Below are 27171 nucleotides of genomic sequence, written 5' to 3' on the forward strand. Positions count from 1 at the left end.
CAGCTGTACTGGATCTCACTTTTTAGACCAGGCTGTTCTCAACACAAAGATCCACCTGCCTCTGCCTCTCAAGTGCTGGGATTAAAAGTGTGTGCCACCACTGCCTGGCTTAAAATCTATGTTATTTTAAAATTAATTAATAAAAGAGATTTAATGTTAGAAATTCTCAAGCACAAGAAGGTCATTTAAATCTCTATAACTGAGGGAAGCTTTTGGACAGCTTGCTTCCTACCTTGCCTCCTTCTAGGATAGAATGACCAATTACAGGATAACACATGTAAGGGCATATAGAGAGCTATGAAATGTCATGCAATATTTTTTTTACATTTAAATAAGCTATGGAAATTATCTCTTTTCCATACCTGTTTTAAAGGCATTGACCTATTAAAGATACTTGGCTTAAGAATATAGGGTAGGACTCATTAGGACTGGCTGCACTGTCTTTCTCTGTGGCCTGGCAAGGCTGCACCTCCAGAGGGGGAGGTGATCAGAGAGCCTGCCACTGAGTTCATGCCAGAGACAGCCCTTGCTTCCCTTACTAGGGAACCCACTTGGAGAGAAATACAGTGCAGGGAGTCCTGATGAGACCTGATAGGCTAGGGTCAGATAAAAGAGGAGGAGGACCTCCCCTATCAGTGGACTAGGGGAGAGGCATAGGAGGAGAAGAGGGAGGGAGGGAGAGACTGGGAGAGGACAAGGGAGGGGGCCACAGCTGGAATACTAAGTGAATAATTATTTAAAAAAAATTAAAAAATCAAAAACCTGCCCCTATCAGGGGACTAGGTGAAGGGCATAGGGGGAGAAGGGGGCGGTGGGATTGGGAGGAGATGAGGGAGGGGGTCACAGCAGGGATAAAAAGTGAATAAATTATAATAAATAATAATAATTAAAATAAAAATAGCTAAAATACACTCACATATGTATATTTTAGCTATAAAAGTATAGCTATTTTAGCTATTATTATTTTAGCTATTTATATATGTGAATATATATATATATATCCATCACTGGGTAGTCCATCATTGTTTATTAGTACCCTCATTTATACTCTGTACATATGACCCATCTATCCCTTCTAACATTTATCATACCATGTGTGCCTGCTGTTGAGGAACGGAGAGTAGCCTGGCAGGACATAACATTCAAAGCCTTATGGCAGCAAAGACTGAGAAAAAAAAAATCAGCCTATCACAACCCACAGGTTGAGAACTACAGTTTTAGAGCACTACAAAGGAAAGGGAGCAAAACCAAGAAAGCAAATAGCAACCCCACACAGTGTGGTTTCTACTCACAGATACTTTTCCCTCTGGGTCAAACAACTTAGTATTTATTCTCAATCTACAATTCAAGTACTTTTAGGTCCCAGGAAGTGGACAATTAAAGTTAAAAGAGGGTGTCCATCACTTTATTTTCATTTGAGACCTACACAGCAGAGCAAGGGGAAAAAAAAAAAAGCTAATGGGACCAGAGTTAAAGAAAAGGAGATAACTCTGCCAATGCAGATTAAAAGATAATATTAGGAAGAAAGGATGGATCATTTTTTAATCGTACTCTGTTTTTATACTTTTTGTTGGTTTGAATTTTTGAGAAACGGTCTCGCTCTGAATCTAGCCTGGAATTCACTATTACCCTGCCTTTACCTCCCAAGTGCTGGGATTATAGTGTGTGCCACCACACCCAAACCTTTACATTCTTTATTTGAACTCCACGAAGAACCACAGGAGTAACCATTGTCTTGTAGAAAGTGTCTTAAAAATTTTAAGGTATAAGAATATATTTCTAATATCCATATATGCTTACTTGTAGATATTAGCCATATAATACAGGATACATATACTACAATCTATAGCCCTAAAGACGCTAAACAGCAAGGAGGACCCTAGGGAAGATGCTTAATCCTCATTCAGAAGGGCAAACAGGATAGACACTGGAAGGAGAAGAAGACAGGGAACAGGACAGGAGCCTTCCATACAGGACCTCTGAAAGACTACCCACCAGGATATTGAAGGAGATACTGAGACTCATAGCCAAACTTTGGGCAGAGTGCTGGAATCCTTACGGAAGAAGAGGGAGGAAGAAAGACCCAGAGGGAACAGGAACTCCACAAGTAGAACAACAGAGCCAAAAAACCTGGGCCCAGAGGGTCTGTAGAGACCGATACTCCATCCAAGGACCATGCATGGAGAGGACCTAGAACCCCTGCTCAGATTTAGACCAAAGGCAGCTCAGTCTCCAAGTGGGTTCCCTGGTAAGGGATACAGGGGCTGTCTCTGACATGAACTCAGTGGCTGACTCTTTGATAATTTCCCCCTGGGGGGTGCAGGCCACAGAGGAAGATGATGCAGCCAGCCCTGATGAGACCTGATAGGCTAGGTCAGATAGTAGGGGAGGAGGTCCTCCCTATCAAGGGACTAGGAAAGGGCATGGAGGAGAAGAGGGAGGTGTGGGGGACTGGGAGGAGACGAGGGAGGGGGCTTCAGAGGGGGTACCAAGTGAATAAATAGTAATAAATAAATATATAAATAAAACAAAATTTAAAAAAATTTAAAAAGAATATATTTCTACATAGAATTCTTATTTGGGGGTCTTTGAATCATGAAATACATAATTACATGAATACTATACACTCTCAGTTTTCTTTGAAGATTTCATTTAATTAGTAGGCACATCAAGAGTTCAAATTCTGCCCAGAGTATGTATTATTTCTTGTTCTGGTGACTACTTTATTTTTAGCTAGTTACTTCATCAAGATTTAAAAACACTACACTGTATTTACATAAGAATCACATCTACTAAAGACTAAATTCAGAGAGAATTTTATAGTGATGATATATGCATACCTTTAAGTTGCCAGTTATAATCTCTTACCAAAAAATTATTTTTAAGAAACATGTTTTAGTTAAGTGTGTATGTGTGTTTGTGTATCAAGTTAGAAGCTGACCTAAGATTAAGTTTAATAATTCTTATATTCATATATTTTACATGACAACTTTAAGAAACTTAAAGACTTATTGTTCATGCTCTATCATCTCCTTTTTTCCAATTCTTGCTTACCGAGGCTAACGTTGAAACCATTTCATTGATAGTATGGTGTCCTACGAAGCCAGAGGAAACATTTGCAAAGGAAAAATCAACAACAAGGTAAAAAATCCATTTAGATGCCAGATACATAACAGATAGATGCTAATACCAGATAGATACAGATAAACGAAAATAAGGGGATAGAAGAGGAAAGAAACATAAACAATACTGCATTTACATAAGTCTTTTTAAAGACTAGTTTTTGTCATTGATATCAAGCCAGATACAAAAACCATCCATTCATTAGAGGCTATAGTAGGGAAATTATAATTAAAAATAGAAGTGCATAATTAACAAAACAGTGCTTAGAAAATATTCTTAATTATTATGAAGAGACTTGTTAATGTGCAAGTAGCTATTTATATAATTGTGCCAGAATCAATTTTGGTTAAGCAAACAGAAATCAATACCAACAGAAAAACATTTGCAAGTAACAAGTGAGAAAAACCTGCATACAAAGTTTGGATGTATTCTTTGATAGGATCTTAGTACATAGGCTCAGGCTGTCCCGGAACTCAGGATCTTCCTATTTCAACTCCCCCAATGATAGGCACATGCCACCTACTCAGCAAGAAAATGCTTTGTAAGCTGAGGACAACACTATCCTATTGGATTAAATACATTCACAGTTATGGTTAAATTTCTATTCCAAGAGAGCTAAATTCCTTATGCACCAGCTATTTTGAAGAGAAAGTCAAAGATTGATTTTTGAAAGCACATAAGACCTAGAAAGAAAACCATATGATTTCATTTGGTCTAATAATTAACTGGGGCTATCAGGATGGCACCGTTGCCACCAATCTTGACAACCTGAGTTTGATTCATGCAACTCCATGGAGAAAGGAGAGAAGCAACTTCTGCAAGTTGTCCTGTGATTATGGTGCGTACCCATGTGCATATATATGCACACACCAAAACAATCAATCTCTCTCACACACACACCACAGTAAATAAACTGAAAAAGTAATTTAGAAATTTTACAAAATCTTGTCAATTCTAATTCCAAGTTGACTTAAACTCCAACTCTCAAATCAGGTAATTTTCCACCCCTCTCTTGGCCCTACCTCGGGGTCAGGCTAACATAATCCCTTTCACCTGGATAATGACATCAGCTCTCACACTGATCTCTGTGATCTCACCCTTTGAATGCTTTTATCTACTCACCAGACCCAGTCCAGAAAGAGAAGCAGCTCTGTAAACTCTGCGGATGGCCACTCTTCAGTTTCACACGTTAGGACTCACCCATACCCTTGTACTAAAACCCCATCTCTTCTCAGCAGCCCCACACCTTGGCTACACCCCAATCTCTTTCGAAGATGTGAGCTCCAGGTTCACATGCCTTGTAATATGTCTCAAACTACATTGAAGCTTTTGCTACCCCAGGACCTTTGGTAGACTAGTCTTTCTACCCATCCTATACCTATCTTTGCTTTTGAATACCTTTCTCACCTCAGGTCTTAGATAAAAGCCTCAGCCTAGATAAAATCCTCAAGAGGGATTCTCTGACCACTACACTTAAAATGTTCCACCCTAAAACACTTGTTTGATCATTTTGGGGCATTTAAAACTATAATTTAATGTTTCTCTGAAGTGTACTCTCTTGACTCTCTTATACATTTTGTCTCCAAAACATACAACTGCCAACTGCTATACTAAATTTTTGTTTTTTTTTTGTAGTTGTCTATGTCCTTTCTCCCCTCTTGCATGAATTTATACTTCATGAGACTATGAGTGACATCTGGCAGAATGCCATTCCATTCCTATTTTACTTGCCAATAATATTTTAAAGTAAATCTTGTAGATATAAGAAGAATACAAGTACAATGGCATGTTTTCCAGAATGTTACTAATGCTGTAATATGTATGTATTGACTTATTTAAAACATGAGAAAAATATCATAATTAACATTGCCATCCTAAATGGCATGTGGGATGACAGAATTAACATTCATGCTGGAAAAAGAAATTCAAACCTTTCAAGTTCCTTCTTTTGTCCTCCAAATGCAATCACAGTTCTGAAAGCTGCTAAGACTTCTTCAGCAACTGCTCCAGCTTTGGCATATGCCTGGAGTTCCTTATCAGTAAATGAAGATAATATCTGTTTAAAAATGCAACGTCAGATTATTAAAAAATTAACAGCTACAAATACACAAACACTGATTGAATATTAATACATGTAAAAAATTAAAATATTTCAGTTGTCTTTGGCCATTATATTCTATTAGCATACACACACACACACACATATAAGACATCTCATGTTCCTTTTTCTTCAGAATTTTTCAGGCAATGCAGATGCATAACAAATTAGGCAAACCATACAATTTCACACTATTTCACGGACCCTGGTCAAAACAACAATTAGAGCTTTGTCAGATGTTCATTTTCAAAAAAGAAAACATGCCACAATATAATCAAAAGCTGTTATAGAAAACGGGTTTATGGACATGAGGTATTCCCAGTAAGTGTCAATGATACCCTGGGTCAGAAGTACTGAGGTGGAAGGCGAGAAGAATGCAGAGGACCAAGCCACAGTTTCCTCTGCTGGTGATCTTTGGAGAAATAGCACATTCATCTACCAGGGACTTTTGTTTGTTTGTTTGATCAATGCTTTTTGAGCTGTCTGATTCCTGAGCATTAAGAAACATTCCTAGTTCCCTGAGACATATAAGATCTCATTTGTTTGTTGAGGCCTGCTTTTTGTGGCAATTGACACACTTGCAGACATTTTTGTAGTCAGCTTCCATTTTGTTTATAAGGTGAAATTAAGTTCAATTTTTTTTTAAAACTTTGCTTCCTAGAAGTAGTTATTCCTAGCTAACAGTAAAAAACCCTGCCAGAGGGTCAAATTAACCTTACATTTTACTATGACTCAATGGTGTCATAACTCACGCTTTGTTATCTCCTCATTTGGCTATACTCTGGTTGCACTTTATGTTATAAGATATAAGAAGAATACAAGTACAATGGCACAACTCAAGTTATACTCTGAAAGACCCTATCCACTGCCTCTCCTACCTTACTTAGGGCCAATCAGCTTGAAGGTTAGCTGATAATACTTTGTCTAGTTAGCCAAAAATGTAATACTGCTTTGTATGGTTAGCCAAAATGTACTACTGCCCTCCCTTCTTCTTTTGCACTTGGTTTTTCTATAAAAAGCCTAGCCTAAAATTAGGTCAATATCATAGTTTGGCTCCTGAGTCTACTGTGCCCCCGACTGCAATGAGCCTTGTCTTGGGGTTGGAGGGGTGTTTGCTCAATAAACCATACATATCTGACTGAGACCAGAGTCTGAGTGGTTTGTGTGGCTATTCTTTGGCTGCAACATGTTCTTCTCCATTATAAAGGGAAATAGGTTTTCCTAGCTTATACAGAAGCTAGGAATGGAAACTTGACAGGTCAAGTAATTAAGCAGTAAGTGGAATACCCAGGAGTCACGTCTGGGTCCACGTAGTTTCATAGCCTGGACTAACAACTACTGGAGTGAATCTCTGAAGCAAGAAGACAGCTGGCTCAACTGGCATGGGAATAGGACTAAGGTTTCCCTTTGGACCACGAATGACAAAGTGGTCAACCATCTAAGTGTTATGCACAATCAGTTCACAATGTTCTGATTTAACAGCATCATGTCCTTTTAATATGTAATCACGGTCATTTGTTCTCGCTATTTAAGTAAGAGGAATTGATTTAGTCTTGTCATTAAAAGAACCAAAGTCTTTTTTATTTTGACAGTGCTTATCTATCTTCTTTGATGCCTGAAACAAACGCCACTGATTATCCAGACCTTGACACTTCTCAAAGCCATCCTCTTAGGGCTGTTGTGAACTAATAAGCTTTCAAGGTTCTGGGTCAGCACCACCCCTGAGTAAACAGGTTTGCAGACTCCAGGGGGATCACATGACTTCCTTTAGCAAAGCTTCTCCACTTCTTTCTACTCACTGTGGTGCTCACAATGGAGGCAGCCAACAATAGGCCTACTAAAATTATTTACCAAGGAATTAAAATGTGTTCTCTTAATTATTAATCTATCCAAAATATCTCTGAATTCCACAAATCTTTTTTCTACCTATGATTTTCCATAATTGTATGCAGACATGAATATGAAAATTTTTTAAATTAATTTTTCCTTATAACAGATCATGTCTATTAAAAGAAAAAGAAAAAAACAATTCTCAGGAAACCCAAGGAAGGGAAGACAGAAAGAGTGTAAGAGACAGAAGGGATGGAAGACATCAGAAGAATAAGTCTCTTTAAGTTTTTAAGCAAAACGCGTATGAGCTCACAGAGACTGAAGCAGAATGCTTGGCGCTGACAATAGGTCCTCTGCATATATAAAAAGGCCTCCAAGGTAGTGTTTTTATGGGATTCCTGAGTGTGTGAATGAATGGGTCTCTGTTTCTTGTGTTTTTTCTTTTTTCTTATTTTCTTTTATTTATTTTTTTAATATTAGTTACAGTTTGTTAACTTTGTATCCGTGCTGTATCCCCCTCCCTCATTCCCTCCCAGACCCTCCCTCCCACCCTCATCTCCTCCCTGCCCCTTTCCAAGTCCACTGATAGGGGAGAACTTCCTCCCCTTTCATCTGATACTGGTTTATCAGGTGTCTTCAGGACTGGCTACAAAGTCCTCCTCTGTGGCCTAGCAGGGCTGCTCCTCCCTTGGGGGGGGCGGGGGAGAGGGAGGAGGCCGCCATTGAGTTTGAGTTCATGTCAGAAACAGTCCCTGTTCCCCTTATTAGTGTATCTTGTGTTTTCTTATGGCTCTCTTTTTTCTGTTTGTTTTGCCCAATTCCAATCTGTTAGAGTTTATCTTACTATATCCCTTAGAAGCCTAATGACAGTCAGAAAGGATCCAGATGGGAGGGGATGTGGGGAGGAACTGAGAGGAGCAGAGAGAGTGTAGAAGGAGGGAAACTAATCAGCATATGTGAGAAAAAAATCTACTTCCCACAAGTGGAAGAAAATGCAAAAAGAAAGAGAAAGAAGAACTTTTCTAATCTTTTCTCAAGGATATAAAAATCCAATTAATGAACTAATTTTCAGTATAAAGCAATGGAAAGTTAAAATATGACTAATACAAGTAATTTTATATTCAAATTAATACATTTAGAAACAATATTTTTAAACTATTACAGGTGTTTTGACCACATTTGAATCCAGTCTTTTATTTCTTAATGTAGGCTTTTGTTTTATTATTTTATAAATCTTGTGTTCTTTAATGATTTCTTCTGAGATTCTTATAGGATCACATGTCAAAAACAGTACACTGACATATATGTTCCTACCTGGTGTCCTCCAATAGTAATATTTTGAAAATTACAGAAATACCACAACTAGGAATTTAACATCGATATTCTCCCACAACATTATTCACATTTACCAATTTACATATGTGTGACTTTACTTCTAGGGAGTGTTGTAACTTCTATAGATTAATGTGGCTGTCATCAATGTCAAGTTTAAGGCCTTCAAGCTTCTTTTATAGACCTCTGTCCATAGAACTTCCCTTTCCTCTTTCCTAACATCTCTAACTTCTGGCATCCATCAATATGTTGTCATCTTTATATCATTTTAAGAATGTTGTATAGAACCAGGTGTGGTGGTACTCGGGAGTCAGAGAGAGGCAGGTGGACCTCTGAGTTCAAGGCCAGCCTGGTCTTCAAGACAGGACAGCCAGGGCTACACAGAATAACCCTGTCTTGAAGAACAAAATGAAACAAACAAACAAAACAGCAATAAAAAGAGTGTCACATAAATGTGATCAAATAGTATGTTTTCTCTTGGTGCTAGGCAGTAATTCACACAACATAATTCTCTGGAAAACCATCCAGCTTGCTGCATGAATCCGTACTGTTTGTCTAATTCATCTGTTGAAGATCTGGATTTTTTTTCCAAAGAGGATAAATATGAATAAAGTTGCTATAAATTACCATGTGTAGGTTTTTATGTCAGCATCGTTTTATTTCTGTGGTGGTTTGAATAGGTATGGCACCCATAGATTCATGTGTTTGAATGGTTGGCCCATGAGGACTGGCACTGTTAGGAGGTGTGGCCTTGTTGGAGGAAATGTATCACTGAAGGAAGCTTTGAGGGCTCAAATACTCAAGCCAATCCCAGTGTCTCTCTCTTCCTGCTGCCTGCCATTTCGGATGTAGAACTCTTGGCTCCTTCTCCAGCTCCCTGTCAGCTTACATGTCATGTTTCTTGCCATAACAATAATGGACTAAGCCTCTGTACCTATAAGCCAGTCTTATGTAAATGTTTGCCTTTAAAAGAGTTTGGTCAAGGTGTCTCTTCACAGCAATAAAACATTAACTAAGACATACAAACATGCAGGTAAAGCACTTACACACAAATTTTTTTGAAAGTCTTAGACAATGGCAAGATTGTCTTTCAAACTTGCCATGCCACCAGCAATCTGAGTGATCCAGTATCTCTCTCCAGAATTTGGCAGTTCACACTTTTGTTTCAGCCATTCTGGGAAATATTCATTGACACCTCATTGTGGTTTAATTTGCATTTCACTGATAGTTAATGATGCCAAACAAATTTCCTTCTGATATACCACCCCCACCCTGTGCGTGCATGCTTGAATGTCCTCTACAGAAGTGAAGTGACATTCCTTTATTCTTACTGTCTGAGAGTTGACATCAGTGAGTTCTGGATATTGTCAAATGTGTGTTCTATCAGATGATATGATCACTAATGTTCTTTAGTATATAGTAGGGTAGATTACATGGGTCGTCAAGCTCCATATCATTATTACATAGCTGAACTAAATCTCACTGGGTCATAATTCTTTTCTTATTTTATATTGCTGGGTTTAGCTTGCTTTCAGTCAAATACCCAAACACAGGGATAATTTTTTTCCCTTTTCTGACTTCTCACAAAAAAACTTCCTTAGGTGTTTAGCCTTTAGTACTTTCATTACCATGTGTCCTGTCATGGATTTCTTTAATTTTATCCCGCTTGGGGTTAGAGTAACTTCTAGCATCTGCTATTGTGTTTGCCAGCCACGGGGTCTTCGATTCATCCCAAAGCTCTACTCTCTTCCTCTTCTTTTGAGACTCACGTTGATGATATGAATCTTTTGACTGTCTCACATGACCCTGAGGCTCTCTTCATTTTCTGTCTTTCAGATTTACTGATTCTGAATATTCTATATTCTACTCTGTAATTTCCAACTGTAGAGACTGAAAGAAACCATATAGCATGACTCCTTTTACTGTTATATTCTTCTGTTGTCATTTTTTCTTTTTAATAATTACTTACTTTTAGCTGGTGAGTTTTTACTATTGTCTCAAAGGATTTCATAAATAATGAAGCATTTTATGGTTGTTATTTCAAAATTATAGTCTGATAATTCCAATATTTTATTTATTTTTCTGTGTGAACCAATTAAGTATGTGGGGGGTGTTTATGTGCACTTCCTCATTCTGGGCATGACAGAGGACTTTCAATCACGTTCTGGACATTTAGTCTATATAAGAGAACCAGGACACATACTGTTTTTAATATAGCAAAAGACCAAGATTAAGAAATATACATAAACACATATCAATAGATATCTGAAGAGCAGAGATTAAATTAAAAGTCTCTCCAGACAGCCAAGGGCTCTCTTTATTAAATAAATATTAACAAAAGCACTGCAAGATTAGTTATTTAAAAATTAAGTTCTGGCCTATTTTCCCAACTTAGAGTAGATATCAATAGGCTTTAGTTTTCCATTAAGTTTTACTGTGAAAAATTTCCACCTAATCTGTTCAATGTTCTACTAAGAGGAGCATTGCCAGCTTTCAGATAACTGATAACCACCAGCAATACCATTTCCATCATGTTCCCCTGAGTAACAAATTAACAGTGTTCAGTCAGGACTTCAGTTACTCTGTCTACTATGTGAGTTAATGTCTATACTTCAGATGTATCTGGTGGACATAGCAGATGCTTAATAAAGGAGAGTTGCTGTTTGCAAGAACAAAATAGCATCCACTAGACAGGGGAATGTTCCCAATGCTTGTCTTCATTAAAGCCTGACTTCTCCTGTGTTAGGCTTCACTTTGGTTGGACTTTGATTTCTTATATCTTTCAATCTCACAAGATCTATATGCTATATATCTCTTCACCACACAGTTACACTTGCATCAAATTATTTTATAAAATGAATTGCGTCCTGACCCAGACATGGAAAATGAATTACAAAGTTGTTAGAGACATATGGATGAAGTGGAAAGGAACTTTTGTTCCTTCTTGACAATAGCATGACTGAAGGCTACAGATTTAGATGTGCCGATGGCTGGACCATACTTCCATAAATTATTTTTACTGCAATGGATTTAAATATACATAATCACACGTATGTATGTATGTATGTATGTATGTATGTATGTATACAGAACTATTTGCAACTACGACAAAATGGTAAGATCAACTTATAGAACAAACAAAATCTATATACAAAACTAAATAAGGCATTTGGTGTTCACTGAATTTGAGTCTCTATTTTCTGTAAGAAGCTGGCACTGCCATATTTAGTGACTGTGGTAGTTTGGATGTGGATGACCCTCGGGAGCTCCTATATTTGAACATTTGGTACCCAGTTGATGAAAATGTTTTGGGAAGGATTAGGACAGGTGGCCTTGTTGGAGGAGGTGTGTCCCTGGGACTGGGTTTTGAGGTTTAAACAGCCCATGCCATTTCTAGTTAGCTCTCCCTGCCCCAAGGCTCTGCCTTGTGCTTGCAGATAAAGATGCAGTAGCTCTCAGCTGCTGCCAGTGCCATGCCTGCCTGTTAGCCTATAGCCATGTGCTCTGCCATGATGGTAATGGATTAACCCTCTGAAACTGTGTACAAGCCCCAACTCTTTCCTATATAAGTTCCTTTGGTCATTGTATCTCTTCACAACAATAGAAAAGTAAGTAAGCTGATATTTACAGATCTTATGGGTTCAGTATATCTTTTCCCATAAAGGCAAAAGAGGAGCTTAAGATTTCCTTTCTTCTTTTTATCTCTTTTTACAAATAATCACATGGTCAAGGACAGCATAAAATACTATGGAACCAGCTCAGCTTATTCTGTTTACATTTTAACAAAAAGTGTGAAATTGTGTATACAATTCACAGTCAGCGTTATTGTGGCTAAAAGACTCTTCTGTGGATCATGGGAAAGAGTTTAAAATCTGGACTCACAGGCTCTACCTACCTTTGCCCAAAGACCAGCTGACAGTCCAAGAACAGGGCTGATGGCCAAAATCACAAGAGTTAGCTTCCAGCCACGAGTAAATCCTATTATAAAACCACCAAAAAATGTTGCCATTGCCTGAAAGAACATTCCAATTTTGTCACCAATTCCTTCATTAATTTTGGAGACATCACTAAAAGAAGAAAGAGATTGTATTCCATCAGAATCTCAAATACAGAATTTTCTCCTGAGCCTAGGTTTTGTTTTGTTGAAAGGAAGTAAATTAACTTGTGCCTAGGATCTGTGTATATGCCCGGTCCTTTGGGGGAGCAATAATGTGGGAAGGCTGTCATTTTCCAGTAGGAGATTTGTCATCAACAGTATTCTATGAAGCTAGCTCAGCTGTGGCCTCATTCTAGGCCCACATGGCCTCAGACTATGAACAAGGGACATTTAAGACTATTCACTGTGAAATTTCAAACTGCTCAGAGATTTCTCTGCGTGCATCTGGCTCTGTCCTCTATGAAGGCAATCTTTGAGTTCATCATGTCTTCTGTAGAGCAGAGGATGATAGACAGACAGGAGCTCCTTCCTTCTCTCCATTGCAGTCCAAGGACACCATGGAGCCCTGGCAGGAGAGGGCTCAGCGGGGCTGGACAGCCACATTGTCGCTCCCCTGTGCATCACTGCTGTGCTCGCTGAGTGTGTCTTGACTCTGCCAGTCTAATCCCTCAGTGCCAGGCAAACAGGAGCCCCACCTCCATCCTCCCATGCCCTGCTGTGGACAAGAAGCTGTGGAAGACCCAGGTACCGGGCACAAGGGCTTTCCTCCGCTCAGTGATGCACCGACAGTCCTGACAGAGCTGGTGCCTCTCTCCGCCACAGCACTGAGAACGAGACCACATCAGACTCCAGCCTAAAGCCAGGTACTCACTCTGTGAGCCGGGTGTTGAGCTCCCCGACGTCGTGCATGTCAAACCAGCCTATCTCCTGATTCATTATAGCGTGGAAAAACTTCTGCCTGATTTTGTGTATCTGTCTTCCGGCTGCCATGCACCAGAACGAAACCTGAATGTAGGCAACTATGAGCACACCAGCACCGATCCCCGTGTAATAGTAGGCATACCTGAAAAAGAAGGACGCTGTACGTGCTGGGTTTTTTTGTGTTTTTTTTTTTTTTTTTTTTTTTTTTTTACCAGTTCTTCTCTCTAAACACAACTTAGTCTTATTTCTTTAGTTTTCTGGGTAACCCCACCCTTAATAAAGAAGAAGAGGCTGTAAGGAGCATAGCTGTAATAGTCGGTATCTACCTATGTCTGTGGCTATAGAAGAATGGTGTTGGAGCAAATCCCAGTTCTTCACCTAACTACCTTGTAAACTCAGGCAGGATGCTTAATAACCTAAGCTTCAATTATGTGTTATGGAGAAAAGGGCAGTAATTATTATATGTCTGAATGTGCTCAGGCCAATGCCTAGTGCGTACTGATTACTCAGAGTGCCAGTGGTTTTGAAGGATTGTTAGTGTACTGGCGCCTGACTTAACATCGTAATTGTAGTCTCATCTACATTTGTTACAGCAGCCTCACTCGATGAAGCCTTTACGGTGGTCTCTGGACCTTGGAGAGGGAAAGATGTGATGGAACTTGTGAGAAAACATAACCAGGAGGCGGAGGTGGTCCCCTGCTCTTTTAAACTATTAGTCTAGCAGCGCTTAGAAGATGAAGGACAACTATAAATTGATAGTATTTTCATGTTATCTTCACAACTGGCTACGAAGAACTAACTTAAAATGTTCAATAAATTAAATAGTTTTCCTCTCAGTTTAAACATTTAATCACACCTTTTGGACAAGCTGAACAAGCGTCTCCATGCTGTGTCTCTGTAGCTAAAAGTTCTATGGCTTCACTTAGCAGTCCATATTTAGGTTAAATAGAAACCCTTTTTCTTGCTACTGTTTTCTGTTGCATGGGATGGAACCTAAGGTCTCATCTATGCCAGGAAAGTGTTCCACCACAAAGCCACACCTTTTTCAAGACAAAATGAATTACCATTTGATGTATTTTAAAATGTTCTTACCAGGAACCCCACAAGGAGAGCAACAAAACCAGAAAATCTGAATACAGGGGTCTTCCCAGAGACTCATACTCCAACCAAGGACCAGCCATGGAGATAACCTAGAACCCCTGCACAGATGTAGCCCATGGCAGTTCAGTGTCCAAGTGGGTTACATAGTAATGAGAAGAGGGGCTGCCTCTGACATAATCTGATCGGCTGCTCTTTGATCACCTCCCCCTGAGGGGGGAGCAGCCTTATCAGGCCACAGAAGATGACAATGCAGCCACTCCTGATGTGATCTGATAGACTAAGATCAAAAGAAAGGAGAGGAGGACCTCCCTTATCAGTGGACTGGGGGAGGGGCATGTGTGAAGAAAGGGGAAGGAGGGTGGAACTGGAAGGGGAGAAAGGAGGGGTTTATGGGGGGATACAAAGTGAATAAAGTGTAACTAATTAAATTAAATTAAATTAAATTAAAAAAATGTTCTTGCCAGGCGAGGTGGTACACTCAGGGAGGCAGGGGCAAAAGGATCTCTGTGGGTTCAAGGCCAGCCTACTCTACAAAGAGAGTCCAGGTCAGCCAAGGCTACACAGAGAAATCCTGTCTCAAAAAAGAAAAGTAATCATCCTATTCACTGACACATATCTTTGGACAGCTGTTACACAGCTATTGCACAGACTAACTATCCATATGCATAAATCATTAACAAAATAAAAGCCTGCCCATGTGACTTAAGGCCAAAGCGACTATATTTCCTCTGGGATGTTGGATTTTGCTATTTAGAATTAGACATGGAGTTTAAAGAATTTCTGTGGCTTATCTTAGCATCAATAGGAAGCAAACTATTCACTATGAAACTATTGAAAATAATTATTGTGAATTCAAATCTCCAGGGCTATGTTCAACTCTTCCAATTTCCCTGTATATGGTCTTTTATCTTTTCAGCTGCGTACATGGGTTTAATTGCGGGTCAACCTTAACTTAGTACACTTTATGATATAAACACTTTGCTTTGAAAAAAGCCTATAATGTATCTTCCTTGAAAATTAATCATGATAGTCTCAAACCTTCTAACTTTTTTTATCATAAAGTGAACTATATTACTGTAACTATAGCCATGCAGAAGAGGGCAATAGGGTAACAATAAGGATAATGTGTAATTACGTGGTCATTTCATCCTCCAGCTTGCTCAAGACGTCTGATTTGTTGACGTAACCTAGAACAAAACAAATATGAGCCTTAAATACTAAGCATACAGAAATAAGTGAAACTTATTTTATTATGAAAAAGGAATCTAACTTGGTTTCATTTGTCTAAAAGCATTTTGACATCCGTTCGAATACCACACTGTTGCCTGTGCACTACTCCACACAACCTAAAGTCAGTGATGCGCACTGGCCAGAAGAAACATGCAGTGGCAAATACTACTGCATACTTAACCCTCAGGTACACACTAAAGACCTAACAATGTAGTTCTCTACCTGTCTGTTTGTCTGGTCATTTGAGACTAGATCTCATGTAATCTACGTCAGTCTCAAACTCTGATTTCTGGGAGTGCAGGAGTGAACCACCATACTGAGGATCTCTGTGGTGGGGATGGAATAGAATGAAAAAACACAGGCCCTCATGCATGCTGGGCAAGCGGTCTACCAACTCAACTACATTCCAGCTCACATTTCAACACTATTATTTTTACTTAAAGGTTATTACATATAATTTTATTACATATAAATTACAGTGTAATAAATTTTACACTTTTACAAGGATAATTGACAAGTGTAAAAAGTTAAGTTAAACCATTGACAACCATCATCCAATATTAAGAAACACTGGCTTTGAACTGAGTATTTTTTAAACTCTTTCATAACTTAATGACCCCTATAAACACAAGTTACCACTACTCCATATTTTTAACATGTGTTATTTTCAGGTCTTTCAAATATATATATATATATACATGTATAAATACATGCACACACTTAGCTTCTTTCAAAATTTAATCTCAATGTCAATTGAGATTTTTATTGTCTGCAACACTTTGCTGTTACACACAATGAAGTATACACAGTGGTATAATATGTAGATATTTATGGTGAATATTTTATAGGAGAAAATAACACAATTAAGACTGTAGAGGAACACTTTAAACCTTACAGTCTCTACAAAAAGGTTACAGTATGTGGGAGACTCATAAAGATGCATCTGATTTGAAAGGTGTGGAAAATAGATAAAAACCACTGTTGGCAAACGAAGCAGAATGTTATAAGCGTTATAAGAGTTATAAGCATCCCAGTTTGGATTAGGTATGAGAGGGTGTGGTGTGGATGTAGTAAGGGGAAACAAACAAACAAACAAACAGGAGTTCTGTAGGCTTCTTGTTGGCTTTTATGTGTCCAAACCTTATTCCTTTAAGGGATAGGGAGGAAAATGACCAAAGCCAAATATTGTTTAAATTCATGGGACAACATTCTACTTTTTATGACTTAAAAAATATTTTCTGCATGCCTTAAAGAGATGCAGTTGATGGGTGATGAAAAGTATAGACAGTGAAAGTCCAGAAAAGAGAAGCCAGTCTATGGCTACCTATGCAGACCTGAGAGAGAGAGAGAGAGAGAGAGAGAGAGAGAGAGAGAGAGGGAGAGAGAGAGAGAGAGAGAAAGAGAGCTCAGAAAAGGAATGATCACATGTTCATTCAGAAGACATCCACAGGACAGTGCCTAGAGCCTGCTTGGACCTGAAGAAAGTCAGAGGGAGTTGAATAATTTCAATGCTCCAAAGAGAGGGGAACAAAAAAGCTTGAGTCAATTCTTTTCAAGCAGTGCTTAACATCATTTGGCCTTCGCTCATCTGCAGTTATATTGTGGGGCTAGAGGACAGCTCAGTGGTAGAGCTTGCCCATGTGCAAAGCCTTGGTTCAACCCCCAACATCAGCCTACAAAACACAGACATGTTGGGTCTCTCAGACAGCAACCTATGGAGAGTTACAGGCATACTAAAACACCTAAGCTACCCTAAACAATTGCCACTGTGGGGAAAGAGGGACTCAGAATTTAAATTATGTTGTATAAAATAAAAGTTATTGTTTTGAACACTGGGGTTCTGAAATACCACGTTTGCTACACAAATTTCCAGCCTCAACTCACAGCTCTTCATCATCTCCACCTTTTAGAGCTCTCTCTAATTCCAAAGAGCCCCACTTCTGAGCTCACTGAGCAATTCACTGTTCTCTAAGCATTCCATCTACTTTTTCTTCAGCACTTTCTTTTTCATTTTCTTTTTTTATTCAGATATTACTATTATAAAGAAGGACTAAAAAGGAGGGGAAGAGTATGTGACACAAATAGGTAATTTTTCCTTACTGGTAAGTTGAAGTTATATTAAAAATATTTTTCTTTTCTCTTTCTGTAACTAACAACCTCATTTTTTAAAAATAATGAAACAATTCTACTATTCCAGAAGCAGTTTCTGGGGAGAAAAAGTTTTCCTGTAAACATAAATTAAAAGGGCATTTTCCAAGCCACCTTCTACATGGCCTCATTTCCAGGCCCTAGGTACCACCTAGAATGAGAGCCACCTTTCTAATCCCACTGGGCTACTTTTCCAGCTGGAAATTCTCCCACCTTTAAGTACCAAATTTCATGAGATAGGGTGATCCTGCTGAAACCTCTAGCCAAGTTTTTCCACAAACTTCCTTTTTATCTGTTATGCCTTTTTTTTTTCCACCCAAGAAGCCACAATAAGCAAACAAAGCAACCAATATACAAGATAATTTCAGAGTAATAACTTCCAATAAGTAAGCACAATAGTGATGTTATAGTGCCTTTGTGGTGAGAAGTGAAGACATGAACAGACAAGCAGGGTCTGAACCACCCCAAGTTAAGAAGGAGATTGGAAGGTCCTGGGGAACAGGAAGAAGTGTATGAGTGATGAGATTTACGGGACAAGTGGAGATGAGCAAATAATGCTATACAAGCCACTGAATACAAATTGAACTTATTCCATATTATAGGAAACCACTAGGACAGAAATAAACTAATTTCTGTTTTTTAAAAAACTCTACTGTGATAATACGTGGAGAACTGGAAAAAAAAACAAAAACAAAAAAACCAGGCAGGAGTGGTGGGAGCGTGTCAGGGAGTTAGGAAGATAGAACTGTGAATGAAGAAAACCTCAGACAAGGGTTATAGCTGTAGTTAAGACTGAACTCTCAAAGGGAGCTTAGTGTTAAAAAGGGTAGTAGAAGAGCAGGCCTGCAGCAGAGACCCGCCTCTGGACTCCCTTCTATTCCTTTCAGTTTGCACTCTCTGTGAGATATGTTTTCCTGGTGAGCTTTCATGACAAGTGTCACTTACCTGTAGAGTTTTCTGATTGAAAAGGCATAGTAAACCATGGACATACATGATCCACAAGGCCTCTTCTATCTCTAAAATGTTATGATTCTAGGCTCCCAAGTATTCTTGTACAGAAAGCTCCATCAACCACATGCAAAAGAAGCTGGAAATTTTGCCTAGATGACCTACTTCCCAAGCATCTGTCCATATGGGAGTCTGCCCTCATCACAGCAGGCTCATTGCCAGTGACACAGGCTACCCAACAGCCACAATCTTCCACCTGTGCTGCTTTCCTCTCTAAAGACTTGTGTCTGTTGGTTAGCCTGCCTGCTGCTCTACTGTGCCACTTTCATGATGGTACTGATCCTACCCTCAAGACCTAATCACTTTCCAAAGCCATTGCCTCCCAAGACTCTTACACTAAGGGTTAGAAGGTCCTCATTAGTTTTGAAAGACATAGGACACAGACCATAGCACCGTCTATCCTTGTGTCTGGTGGCTTAGATAAAGTTGGTAAGAAAGAGTACATCTGTCAGAAGAGACCACTTACTTGTGTCCTTAAAGGGGGTCAGAATAATTTATGTCTGGGTGATGGAGAAAGAGATAAAAGATCTAGAAAAGAGATCACTAGATGTGGTATGTTTAGACATAACATAAAATGTCCCTGAAAATGTCTTGTGTTTTGTTGGTAGGAATGATAGCACTTATTAATGATCATGAAGCCCTAACCTGAGCTGTGGATTAATCCATAGATGGGTTCATTGATGACATTCTGTAGAAAAGATGGAAGTTTAAGGGATGGGGAATAATTGGAAAAACACCACCATCACCAACAACTGGAAACAAAGTCACTGGAGCATGCCTTTGAAGAGTGTCTTGGCCTTGGGATGGCTTGCTCTCTCCCTCCAGCCTCTATGTGGTGAACAGCCCATCTACCACATGCCCTCTTGCTACCATAAATTTTACTTTTCCTCACTTCTAGAGTAACTGACCCAACTTGGCATAAAGCCTTCGAAACTGTAGGTAGAAATAAATGGGATAATTCCTTACTGTGCTCAAGTTCTTTCAGGTATTTGTCATAACAAAGAAAAACTGATGAATGTAATAGACTTAGTTTATTGCTCATGAGAAGTCAGTTCTTCTGACTTCAAGAAGTTCTGTGTTACTCTCTTCCCCAATGGCGTCAAATTTCAACACCAGACTAATTTATTTATTGACAGCTAAGTTCAGCCACTGTCCCTTCATACTATGTACCCAGCCTAGTTAGTTGACACTGCGCACCCTGTTAGAGCAGTGCTTGGGTAAGGGCAGAATGACATAAATGCATGCCTTGTGTCTGCTGAGCTAACAGAGAACCCTAAAAAGTGAAATTATTTCACTAGAAGCTAATGAGATAGCCAACTCCACAGCTTGCTGTAAAATATAGCATGTACAGGAGCTAAAGAATTCAGAAAGCATTGAGGGCTTTCCTTGGGTGGATACAGCAGTTCAGTATTGGCACAGGATATTTTTACAAGCTGTTTGAATTTCATGAAGGCGGGGGGAGGGGGGAGGTTGAAGCGTATAAACTTTACATTACTCAAAAATACATCATTTTTTCCAGCTCAAATCATTATTTGTATTAACAGAACTGAAGAAGCCCTACCTCAGGAAAGCTATAAGTTCTTTGGGACTACAAAGAAATAGTTTCCAGGACCCAGGACAAATACCGAAGAGTCCATAAATGTTCCTATTAATATTTTTATGACTATTTCTAGGAAAATGAATCCATTTCATGTACCAGAGACTTGAAATTCAGATGTTGAAATGCAATGCCCTGGGTTTAATCCTTGGCATAAAATAAAAGGAAATTACAAATGTATAAGTGTCGTTGTAAGCCAAGAAGTATCTATGTTTCTGGGGCATTTCTTTTTGGTGAACTCCTAGGAACTGAACCTACCACTGGGCTACAGCCTCATCCCTTCTTAACATTTTTCCCACATGTGTGGAAACTGAGCTGTAAGTCTTTGAGAAGTTTCATTTAATTTAATCCAATCTCTGCTTGACTGTGGAGTCCTTCAGAGTGAAGCATAGAGCTATCACCCAGGTCAAGCGTGTCACATACAAATTCTTTCAAAAGACCATTCATTTTCTTGCTCTCACTTCAATTCTTCTGAAGCAAGGATTTCTTACTTTCAAAATCATGAGAAAACTGATGTGCAAGACTCTCTTCACCACATTTAGACTTTTTGTGGTTTCAGTTTCCTGCAGTCAACCATGAGACTGTCATATCTCACGTCATCACAAGAGGGGGGGGGGGTGAGAACAGCACAGTAAGGTATTTTGAGAAAGAGAGAGAGACCACATTCACATAGCTTTGAAGCGAGCATATTGTTACATTTATTCTATCATTGTTCTCATTAATCTCTTACTGCGCTTAATTTACAAATTAAATTTTATCATGGATATGTATGTATATGAAAAATATAATACATGCAGGTTGCTGTACTATGCATGGTTCTGTATCCACTATAACAAGTCATTGGCAAATGCAAGGCTCTCCGGTCATCAGAACTTTCTCACAGGCCACCTCCTCATGTATTCACCTTTGGACTCTTAACACTCGCTTCCTCTATCTCTTCCTGTTTTTGAGGCTGAACTATTGCACCAAACTTATGCAAACATCTGCTCCTGCACACTGGATTTCACTCTTTCTCACAAATCTCTTTACACTTTTCTTGGCCCCATTTCTCTGACCCTGGGTTTGCTCCCAGGGAGTCCAGCCTATAACGCTGTATAAAACACAAATTGCTGGTATTTATTGCTATAATAAGGGCTACTGTGCTTCCATCTTTCTCATCCGGGGAAAAATTATGTCCTTCTAGCTTCTCGGGTTAAATCCTTTAGAATCATCCTAGACTCTTCTCTTACACCACAGTCTCTCATAACCACAGCCTCTTATAACGATCCCATTCAAGGACCTGAGGAGACTCCTATACTTCTTTCTGAAGGTTTCTGGGATGTTTCTGACTTCAGAGATCCCCTCTGTATTTCCACATGTCTCTGTCAGCACTTCCACTGGTTGTTCTAATGCTTGTATCATCGTCTCAAGATCACCACAAGGATGAGTTGGAGGCCATACCCTCCACCACCTCGACCATTCAACGCTACAGTTTATCCTTATTAAGACCCCACAAACAATTGATTTAGAGGAGTGATTTTTGCAAGTTTCCAGCACAACTGGTACCACAAAACAATACTTACTTCCATTAGTAATGTTTGGCAGAATGTTCCCTACAGATGCAAAGCTATCTGTCATGTCTCCAAACACCAGCATCATAAGTGGAAGTGCAACTCCATGGATAGTGGCAGCCAGAGTTCCCATCAGCATGTACAACTTGTCGAGCCAACCTGCATAGCGAAACTACAAGGAGAAGAAAATAGAGCATGGACATCGGTATACCTTCATGGAAGTTTTCCTCTGAAATCCAAATATTCTGTCAGACTCCCAGCTACTTGTCTAAGCTACCTTCTTGCCTTAAGCTCTTTGCCCTCTACCTTATTACTGCAATAGCTTAATAAGAATGGACATTTGACTCATTTATTGAGTTCTATCTTAATTCTTCATACTGAAGTAGTATGCCTTCTCCTTTTTCATGAGAGAATTATAAAGGTTGTTAATGAGATGATAGCAGAGCTATAACTACTGCTCTACTTTCTAAGGCTAGGGACCATTTTTTTATTGGGACTGAATGCCAAGTCCCTTACTCCCCACCCCTATCCCAAAGACAGCAAAGAGAAAACATTTCACTACTTTTAAAATTTTATTTTTTTTGTTGTTGTCTTTTTTTTTCCAAGACAGGGTTTCCCTCGCTTTAAAATTGTCTTTGATTAAAGATCTGTTGCATAATGGTATTATTAAACTGCAAAATAATTTCAACATATTTAAAAAAGAACAGGTAATTACTTGGATGGACATTTCCCAAGAATGTTTGCCCTAAGAGGTAGAGTATGGTCATAATGAATAACTAATGCAGATTGGCTCCATGTCTCTAACCATAGGCAAGGAACAAGAAAACAAAACAAAATAAAACAACAACAACAAAAAACCAAGGCTTATCTGACTCCAAAAAGTGATGGGAGGAGAAATAACATAAGGAATGGTAAGGAAGGCCAGGGTCCGTCTAGGGGACAATTTGTACTTCTAAATGACACAAGAAACCAGTGAAGGACTGAAAGAAAAAAAGTAAGAGAAAATGAAAATAGAAAGTACCAAGCTAACTGTGAGGGCTGCAGATGATCCCTAAGAGAAATGCTTGTCATATGATGTACCATTTAGCTGCAGGTAGCATGTTTATAATCATGGTAGAAAAAGTAGGTAAAAAGTCTAGGCAGGGAATGAAAGAAACCTGAAGAGCAGGGATTGGGCGGGCAATGGTACCAGAATGGGTGTGAGAGTTTATGGACACGCTTGGAAGCAGGTGGTTGTCATGTGTATACATGTAGCTACAGGCGAGAGCTTTTTAATACAGGGAGGAAACTGGGTAAAAAGTCAGCTCTAGGCAGGAGATGTAATCCAAAGTAAAGATCAGGGATCTGAGAATACAAAAGCACAGAAACAGAAACCAAGATTTTAGAGCTTATATCGACTTCAGAAGGAGACAGAACTAATCTAAAGTTATGTAATGACAGTACTAAGTGAGGATAAGCATTGAAATGACAAGTGGAAAAACAAGGATAAAAGAGCCTTAGGCCACACATAAAGGCATTCCACATAGCAGGAGCCTAAACAAAGACAATTTTTAGGAAGCAATTAGCAAAAGCTAAGGCATGGTGTAAAAAATATCCAATATTATAGTACCTAGGTATTTGTCTTTAATTTATATCCTGTTACTAAAAATGCAATAAAATGAGATTGTTAATGTCATAGTTTTCAAAACATGATCTTTTTACAAACTAAACCCCTAAGGAAAGAATATTGTCTGGGCATATTTTATGTCTGAATGGACCACAGCCTAAAGGTTGGCAATGTCTTATTTATTTTGTCTGAGCAACTATCCTCTTCCTTAAAAAAAAAAAAATAGAGAAAGAAAGAAACAAGCATAAAGCATTTTCTTTTAAAGAATCTATTAGATAAACTAAATATCAGATACTTCAGAATAGTTAGAAAAGGTAATGGAGAGGCAAAATTTTCACTCATCATCACCATCATCAGTATTCTACTTCCAGGACTTCTCATTGGTTAAAATCAAAACAAGGGAGGCAATGTATGTAAATACTTCCTGACTGTTTAACTCAATGACAGATGCAAGGCACAGAATAAATACCACAGATGCCTAACTTCAGGAAGCTTAACGTGCAGAGGGAAGAAAAAACAAAAAGCACAGGCAGTGTACATTCTGAATTCTCTGTCAGCGAGTATAAATAATAAACATAGAACTGAGCCAAGGATCATTCTCTCTTCTGGAATCTATCATAGAATGAGTGATGCTTTCTCCCGGTTTTGAAGAAAGAGCAGGTGTTCAGAACAAGATGCAATGCATTCCAGCCAGGAGGAAAAACAAGCAGAAGCAATATTCAAATGGGCTTTGAGAAGATTGAAGTTGCTTGACTTAGTGGTTTGATATGCAAAAGTGCACACACACACACACACACACACACACACACACACCTATTAACTAATAAGTACCCTTCATGGAAATGGGGAAAACTGGAAGAATCAAGTATTTGAAAGGATAGAGGGCAGTGTGAGTGTTGTTTGCATTCTTATCCTTACTGTCCAGTAGGAAATAAACAAACAATCAAAAATCTCACCATTTGAGTCAGAGTTTTATAGTGGCAGTTATGGGGACGGGTTATAAAGAAAGAATAAAGGGATATGTGCAGTAAGTAGTATCTGGACACAAAACAACAGAGATAGAATGAGTTTTTTCTCTTCTCCTATTTTTTTTTATCTTGGGATAAAAAGAGGAAGAGAAAAGGTAACTAGCAGGTTGTGATGCAGTGCCAATGGGGCTATTTCATGATGTCCCATGTCTACAGTAACCCAGTGGTATAAACATAAGAGGTAAACTGGGGTACTCTCCTACAAAATAAAAGAAGCAATTATTTCAGTAACCTGGCAAAGGGTATTATCTGTTGAAAACAAAATTAGAAAGTGAAGCAAGATAGTCCCATGATGCCCCATGACTCCTTTTTATTGCTAGAGGATTGGTATACAGACTGGCAGCATTTTAAACAAATGATTAGACAGCACCATAAATAAATCTGGAACACCTTGACATTTGATGTTTTTAGAGTCATGAGTCATAAAGGATACAACATTCACCTATTTATTTATTTATTTATTTTTACTAAAAGTGTTTCATCTGAATGCAATAAAACAGTGAGATGGAGAGTGGCCATTGTCATGGTAAATTCTACCAGAGTGGACGCAGGACTAGCCACAGGATTATCATCATGGATTGCTGCAGCCATGAATCATCTGAAGGAATGGGCGGGCATGGGAGTGTTAGCAGGCCTTCTGGTGTTGGTCACCTTGGTTTGCCTGTGGTATATATGCAAGATTAGAGTCTCACAACAGCGTAATGCAGCCATGACCATTCAGGCCTTTACAGCCATTGAAGCAGGACAGTTTCCCCAAGCATGGTTGGCTACCATAAAAAGCTAAAATGTTACGCTCAGGATGCGAGGCTAAGCACTGCACTCAGGGTCAGCCGCTTTGGACCCAGAGAAGAGCATGTCTGATTGCATGCAGGTTGATGCCCCAGGTCCCGCCTCTGAGAAAAAGGTATCGGACAGGTCTGATGCTCTTTGGGTGGATGACACCTAAATGAACATCAGTACAAAGTCCCAATTTATTTCTAATATCAGAGATCAGACCTCTACTCTTGCCTGATGCGTCCAAAACAAAAAGGGGGAACTGTAGAGAGCTGCGTAATGCCACGCCTGAAAGATGGAGCTGGTTTCCACCTTCCACCTCCCGATGGTGAGTGCTCTCTGTCACAAACAACTCCACATTTGGCTAAGGCTGAGGATCTGGCTTGCTTCCATGTATGTGGACCTATCTGCATTGCCCACGTGGCATGCTGAGGTTGGCTACCCAGAGGCTATTTAAAGTGGGCTGGCTTTGCCCAGGGTCAGATGATTGTTCAAGGTTCCTGAATAAACTGCATTGAAAAAAAAAAAAAGGAAAAAAAACAGTGAGATGTACCTTCTATGTAGAAAAAGCTAAGCATGGATGACTAAATACAATGATGTCACAAGGAAGTGACATAACTAGATTGGCAGGTGGAACATTCTGGTGCATCCTTTTCAGACTCCTCTAAGGAGAAAACAATGAATGCTGTCCCCAATTATCTTATTTTGAACGCATCAACTATAAAACATCATTTTCTATAATATAGAGACTTGAATATAAAATTATATAAGAATAGGTTAGTGTGTCTGGTTTTATATTGAGGGCTTTGATCCACTTGGACTTTACTTTTGTGCAGGGTGATAAGTATGGCTCTATTTGCATTTTTCTACATGTAGACATCCAGTTAGACCAGCACCATTTATTGAAGACGCTATCTTTTTGTCCATTGTATGGTTTTGGCATCTTCATCAAAAATCAGGTGTCCATAAGTGTGTGGGTTTATTTTTGACTCTTCTATTCAATTCCATTGATCCTCCAGCCTGTTTCTATGCCAGTACCATGCAGGTTTTTATTACTGTTGCTCTATAGTATAGCTTGAGATCAGGGATGGAGATACCTCCAGAAGATCTTTTATTGTAGAGTATTGTTTTAGCGATTCTGGGTTTCTTGTTACTCCATATGAGGTTGAGAATTTTTCTTTTTCTTTCAAGGTCTGTAAAGAATTGTGTTGGTATTTTGATGGGAATTGCTTGAATCTTTGGATTGCTTTTGGTAAGATGGCCATTTTTTACTATGTTAATTCTGCCAAGCCATGATGAGTATATGAGTGTGGAGTTTCCTATTCTATCCTTTTGTGTTTGAAATTTTACATAGTAAAGCTTGGCAAAGAGAAGATGGTTTCCAAAATAGAGAGAAGCATTTCTATTCATCTCAGACTGGAATGAATGAGCTGAGAATGAGTACAAATATAGATAATTTTCTAGCAACAGGGACAGCAAGATGATCAACTTTCTCTTGTTCCTTTGTGACCTTCTGAAAGAAAGGGTGAGATTTGAGAAAAGCAGTCACACAATGGTGAGTAGGACAAATGCCTTCATCATTTGTGTCAACTTTATAACTCATTAGGAAAGAGACTGGGGGTGGGCAAGTAGAGGCTCTCTTAGTAACCTTCAGTCTCTCAAGGAACATTGCAAAAGACAGGGCAGAAGAGTGTCGGGGCCAGAAGACAGGAAATCTACTGTGAGGCTGTCTCCTAGAAATTACAAGGAAACTTACTCATAATAACTCAATAAGAGCTGTCTAAACAAGACCCGAACAAAGGCAACACCAATAAACGTGCTAACGTGGATGGAGAAGATCTCATGGAGCCTCATCTCTAGAAAAAGATGAGATTATAAGCCTAAAAGA

At 39.0% G+C, this 27171-nt stretch overlaps 1 protein-coding gene across 1 annotated transcript in view; it reads right to left on the minus strand.

Annotated features, from left to right (window-relative positions):
* Window positions 1–27171, minus strand: part of LOC110564858 (ATP-dependent translocase ABCB1) — a 163061-nt gene that overhangs the window by 43060 nt on the left and 92830 nt on the right. Inside the window, exons 5-9 of the mRNA XM_060373880.1 lie at window positions 21888–22047; window positions 15478–15529; window positions 13192–13383; window positions 12279–12450; window positions 5055–5179 (exon numbers count right to left, since the gene is read on the minus strand). Of these exons, the coding sequence (XP_060229863.1) occupies window positions 5055–5179; window positions 12279–12450; window positions 13192–13383; window positions 15478–15529; window positions 21888–22047 (701 nt within the window). The remainder of the gene's footprint in view (window positions 1–5054; window positions 5180–12278; window positions 12451–13191; window positions 13384–15477; window positions 15530–21887; window positions 22048–27171) is intronic.

Source organism: Meriones unguiculatus, chromosome 21 (genome assembly GCF_030254825.1).
Source record: "Meriones unguiculatus strain TT.TT164.6M chromosome 21, Bangor_MerUng_6.1, whole genome shotgun sequence".
In the NCBI taxonomy this organism is placed as follows: domain Eukaryota; kingdom Metazoa; phylum Chordata; class Mammalia; order Rodentia; family Muridae; genus Meriones; species Meriones unguiculatus.